This window comes from Oncorhynchus mykiss, chromosome 23 (genome assembly GCF_013265735.2).
Source record: "Oncorhynchus mykiss isolate Arlee chromosome 23, USDA_OmykA_1.1, whole genome shotgun sequence".
Taxonomy (NCBI): Eukaryota; Metazoa; Chordata; class Actinopteri; order Salmoniformes; family Salmonidae; genus Oncorhynchus; species Oncorhynchus mykiss.
Window position 1 is genome coordinate 54,356,698 of NC_048587.1, and position 6,000 is coordinate 54,362,697.

Genomic DNA, 6,000 nt, shown 5'->3' on the forward strand with positions numbered 1-6,000 from the left:
GACATTAGGACAGGTTACCTCAAGAAAGGATGGCAGAAATTATTTTATTATTGCATGCAAAAAAATTGCCAGAATCCATGCCAGTAATGTTGTAGTCTAATTATTTTGCCCAATTTACTGCTTTGGCCCATTTAATTTTCTCTCCTTACGTTGCTGCTGTGTCAATATCTATTCCTGTGTGTTGCTCACTCGTTTGCTGTGTTAGCCAATTAGAGCATGAGTTTTATTTTCTCTCCACCTCTCCCACGATTTCAGTTATTTGACTGAAACAGCTGTTAACTGAGGACATCATTTCCATCCACCCCAAAGGAGCAGGTCCATTATATAGAGTATAGGGTTCAGCTCTGCAGTGTTTTGTGTGCTTATTATTTGTGTGATATGTAGTATTGTTGGATTTCAGCATTCAACCGGATTTACACGATGTAGTCTGTCTGGTTCTTCAGACAACTGTGAGCCAAATACTGTTCTCACACGACTGGGGCCATGGCACGGGATTCAACCTTAGGCTCTACCTTGGAATGCTCATTCTTCATGTTGTTCTTCTAGCTAGATGGATTTCTGGCCCGATCACCTGGTCCTACTGTAATAATAGAAATAATGTTTTGTTGATTAAGACATGAACATAACAGAAAGGCCTGCACATAATTGCCATGACTCTCAGGTCAAACAAGTCCTGACAAAAATGCTCCCGTTCAAACTGGTAATTAGTAAGGCTAGGAACTGCCAGGGACCTCACGATATGAAATGATCACCATGCTCAGGTGCCGATACGATATGTATTGCAATTCAATACTGTGAGTTTTGATCAGTCATGGAAATGAAAGCGCTGAAAACTTGTTGACTCACTATTTAAAAAGAAGATGGAGAACAAGCTATAAGATAAAAATACATATGGGTACTTGGAGTCAAATATCGTCCAAAAATAATATTGCGAGATGTAACTATCAAATGTTTTACCCAATCACTAGTAATTAGGAGCATACTAAGGTGTTCTGTTAGTACATGGACAAGTCAGCCAAATGGAATGGTTAGTTGGTTGGTTACAGTGGCTAACCAAAGTATGTATTGCAGTCTCTTCATGTCTGCTTAGACCGATCTATATTTGCCAAGTGCTAGTCATTTCAAAATGTTCACGCTATAACAATGGATTTTTCCAAATCACTCCACCTGGCTATCAATCTTCAGGTGGAGACGACTTGCAGATGTGTCTTACAGTACAATATGTAACCCTGGAGTATAAACTGTCATGGTCAACTTATTGATGCAATGGTAGCTAAGCTGGGGAGAGGACTGTCCGTAATAAGCGCTGCTCTGCTTTCTTGATATTGCTATCTATAAAGCAAGTTTTGTCACAACTGGACTACTGCCCAGTTGTAAAATTAAGTGCCCCATAGAGGGACATACAATTGGCCCAGAAGAGGGCAGCACGGCTGGTCCTTAAATGTACACAGAGAGACAACATCAATGACATGCATGTCAATCTCTCCCGGCTCAAAGTGGAGGAGAGATCGACTTCATCTTTGTGGAAGGTATTGACATGTTGAATTCACTGTAATTGGGAAGAAGTTAGGTAATAAAATAAGTATGGGGAAACAGTTCTGACATTGTTGCTGACAAGCACACTAATCTGTTTGTTTTGCTGTGTATCGTGAGAGTCCAGACTGCTGACACTGGGTTCCTGGTATCGTTTGTTTAGGCAACCCACTCTAGACGAGGTGGTGGCCTGGGCCCGTAGCTTCGAGCTGGTGATGCGCTCCTCAGAAGGCAGGGAGATTTTCAGAGAATTTCTGCGCTCTGAGTACAGCGAAGAGAACCTGTTGTTCTGGCTGGCCTGTGAGGAGCTGAAGAAGGAGACGGACCCGACAGCGATCGATGAGAAAGCCAGAATCATCTATGAGGACTACGTCTCCATTCTATCACCGAAAGAGGTAGGAGGCATCAGGTTGGAAGCAGTTTGACTGGTACCTAGTATTACTCAGTATCACATTGTTTCTGGATTGAGCTTTAGGGTTACTTTAGAGTTGCACTTACGGGACTTCCTTTGGTTCCGTTGTGGAAAATGAAAGCAAGTACACCCAAGTATTTTGACTATATTTGACATGCATGTATTTGACCCAGGTCTGATTCCAAGACATATTGAAACCCCCATCTCAAAGTGGGTGAGGAGGAGGTGGGAGGTGAGCTTATCTCCATTGATAACATGACCGTGTAGCTCTTTGAGTGATTGCATTGTCACTGTTCTCTCCCCCTCCTCTGCCCCCAGGTGAGCCTAGATTCACGGGTGAGGGAAGGCATCAACCTGAGCCTGGCGGAGCCTAACAACGTGATGTACGAGGAAGCCCAGCTGCAGATCTACACCCTGATGCACAGAGACTCCTACCCCCGTTTCCTCAACTCCTCTGTTTACAGAGACCTTCTGGACAGCAAGAGAAGCTCCTGCCTAGACACCTAAAGTAACCCACCCCCCAACAAACAAAACAGAAAGACAATCAGGTGCCAGAACGGGGTTAGATATTTTCCTTTTTTGAAAACCAGAAAATAATGAATAGTTTAAGCAATTTCAATTGTCTGCTCGCAGGTGGCCCTGAGGGTTAGTTCCTGGTTTAACTGCAGATAAGAGCTCCTCAGGCTACTGTTACAAAGACAAACAAAAGGAAGGGTAGACCCATTGTTCCTGTACTGTACTTTTGAGAGTTCTCCTTTTGCTCGGTCTCTTTCATTCTCTCTCTTGGTCTCTATTTTTCTCTCTCAAATTCTGTCCCATGCCTCAGACTTTTTACAGTACAAAAACAATGCCCTTTTTAAGATAGCTGTAGAGTTGACTGTGGTGAGCAGGAAAATCACTGACTTTGCATGTGACACGGTAATGGAATTAACTCTACACTGGCTTGGTATGTTAGCAGTGGACAGCAAAGGTTCTTGAATATGAGATGTATTTTCTTCTGTCCTAGGGATTTCCCTGTCAAGCTCTTGATGTTTTATGTGAAGGGAATATCGATATTTGCCAATTAGCTTGCAGTTGTTGATTTTGAGAAGGTTGAAAGTTTTACAGCAGTGTTAGTTTCCAAGCACCTTCCTTCTTTACAACTCTAAAAGAGAAGGAGGCCTGGAATTGTGGTCGGGCAGCTAAATATCTAATGAACATGACTTTCCACGGGAAATCACAATGCCTTGACAAGAAAAAGGCGGCACAAGCGCTGCTTGTTATGGTAACAACCACAGTTTAGTAAACACAGTACAGTTCTACCTGTCTTTCCCTCACCATCTCAACCTAAGAGAAGCACAGGTTATGTCAGAGGTTGGAATCATTGCTGGAGAAAAAAAAAAAATCAAACATTCAATTAGTTTCAGACAATAAATCATGAATACTTTCAAGCTCTCAAATGAAAGAGAACTGTAAACTTTTTCATTTTTCTACTGCATATAATATAAATGGTAGTAATCAAGCCTTGGTTTGGAAGGTCAAGTATGAGATGGCGGTATGTCTGATGCATCCATGAGGTCTAAGAGGGGTCTGCATTGCAGAGACATGGAATTAGGAAGTATGCCTATGTGGCTTCTGGTTTTAAAGCTGTAGCTAGTTCTAGACTGAAGGGGGTCAGTGCCAGCTAAGGAACAGCCCAGCTGAGAGCAGAAGAGGCCTGGTGGAATCGTGTTTTCTATGGAGGTGGTTTGGAGGTTTACAGTCCTGTTCACCAGATGTGTGTGTGTCTGTCTTTAAAGGGGCAATCAGCAATTGCTACATTCATTTTTGGACTTAAATTAATAATAAATTAATGATCATTGATTCTTGAAGAATATAATTTATAAATGCCTCATAGCTTAGTTCAACTGTTGTCCACCATCAATACCCAAAATAGAAGCTTGTTTTACTCCAATGTTTGTAAACAATGTAAACAAACACTGTATAGCCTCCAAACATGGTTCATAGAGCCTCAAACATGGTTCAAACTGTCATGTTGGTATCATGCATGGTCAGTCCTTGCATCTATTGTTCTTGTTTATAAATTTGAGTGGTTAAATTTATCCAGCCCAATCCCTCAGCTTTTTACGAAACGGGTGAGGAGAACACTTTGCTATTTTGTTTCTACTGCTGATTGTCCATTTCAGCCTGGCTAGCGAGGTGCCAGTAAGATGCTTGGAACATCACTGAGCCCCATGCCTTTAACAGTCTCTCTGCTTCCCAGGGATGGCCAAGGGAGGTGAATAGAGACTTGAGACAATTTGTTATTTTTCCTAAAATTGCCGGCATGCATTAATGTGTGTACCTGCCGTCCAGATACACACGTATCAAACATTTTAAATATGGTAAAGGTAGACTCAGCGAAATGACATCGCCACCGTAGATATTGCAATGAGCGAGATGCAAGATGTTCTCCTACACAGTCACACACAGTATCTGTGCATGTGCATGGGTTCAGTTCCCGCTCTTATAGCGTGGTAGCCAGGGGACCAAAACAGTGGGGAAGTTGAGCCTCGCGCTTCAATGCTCTTAGTTGTTGTGGAAATTGACCCACTATGCTGTTTACTTTCTGTGTCGACATCATATCGCTGAGTCTACCTTTTAATGTCCCATGAACATATACTGTAGGTCTAAAATATATAGTACCAGTCAAAAGTTTGGCCACACCTACTCATTCAAGGGTTTTTATTTTTTAAATAATAGTGAAACATCAATACTATGAAATAACACATATGCAATCATGTAATGAAATCAAAATATATTTTATATTTGAGAATATTCAAAGTAGCCACCCTTTGCCTTGATGACAGCTTTGCACACTCTTGGCATTCTCTCAACCAGCTTCAAGAGGTAGTCAACTGGTTTGCATTTCAATTAACAGGTGTGCCTTGTTAAAAGTTAATTTGTGGAATTTCTTTCCTTAATGCGTTTGAGCCAATCAGTTGTGTTGTGACAAGGTAGGGGGGGTATAGAGAAGATATCCCTATTTGGTAAAAGACCAAGTCCATATTATGGCAAGAACAGCTCAAATAAGCAAAGTGAACTGACAGTCCATCATTACTTTAAGATATGAAGGTCAGTCAATCTGGAAAATTTCAATAACTGATTTCTTTCTTCAAGTGCTAAAACCATCAAGCGCTATGATGAAACTGGCTCTCATGAGGACCGCCACAGGGAAGGAAGACCCAGAGTTACCTCTGCTACAGAGGATAAGTTCATTAGAGTTAACTGCACCTCAGATTGCAGCCCAAATAAATGCGTCACAGAGTTCAAGTCAAACACATCTCAGCATCAACTGTTCAGTGGAGACTGCATGAGTCATTGTCGAATTGCTGCAAAGAAACCACTACTAAAGGACACCAATAATAAGAAGAGACTTGCTTGTGCCAAGAAACACAAGCAATGGACTTTAGACCGGTTGAAATCTGTCCTTTGGTCTGATGAGTCCAAATGTGAGATTTTTGGTTCCAACTGCTGTGTCTTTGTGAGACACAGAATAGGGAAACGGATGATCTTCTTATGTGTGGTTCCCACCGTGAAGCATGAAGGAAGAGGTGTGGGGGTGCTTTGCTGTTGACACTGTCTGTGATTTACTTAGAATTCAAGGCACACTTAACTAGCATGGCTACCACAGCATCCTGCAGCGATACACCATCCCATCTGGTTTGCGCTTAGTGTGACTGTCATTTGTTTTTCAACAGGACAATGACCCCAAACACACCTCCAGGCTGTGTAAGGGTATTTGACCAAGGAGAGTGATGGAGTGCTGCATCCAATGACCTGGTCTCCACAATCACCCAACATCAACCCAATTGAGATGGTTTGGGATGAGTTGACCGCAGAGTGAAGGAATAGCAGCCAACAAGTGCTCAGCATATGTGGAACTCCTTCAAGACTGTTGGAAAGCATTCCAGGTGAAGCTGGTTGAGAGAATGCCAAGAGTGTGCAAATCTGTCATCAAGGCAAAGGGTGGCTACTTTGAAGAATCTCATATTATATATATATATATATATATATATATATATATATATATATAT

General features: G+C 41.9%; 1 protein-coding gene across 5 annotated transcripts in view; it reads left to right on the forward strand.

Moving 5' to 3' along the window:
* The window catches only part of LOC110502979 (regulator of G-protein signaling 17), a 32,712-nt gene extending 26,988 nt beyond the window's left edge, over positions 1-5,724 (forward strand). For 4 of the 5 annotated variants that reach the window (XM_036960804.1, XM_021581334.2, XM_036960802.1 and 1 more), the window contains 2 exons: positions 1,697-1,928; positions 2,264-4,623. In XM_036960804.1, coding sequence (XP_036816699.1) covers positions 1,697-1,928; positions 2,264-2,452 — 421 coding nt within the window. In that variant the 3' untranslated portion in view covers positions 2,453-4,623. Of the gene's footprint in view, positions 1-1,696; positions 1,929-2,263; positions 4,624-5,664 lie in introns of those variants that run through there. The other variant, XM_036960803.1, reaches the window with a different exon arrangement.
* The last annotated feature ends 276 nt before the right edge of the window (positions 5,725-6,000 follow it).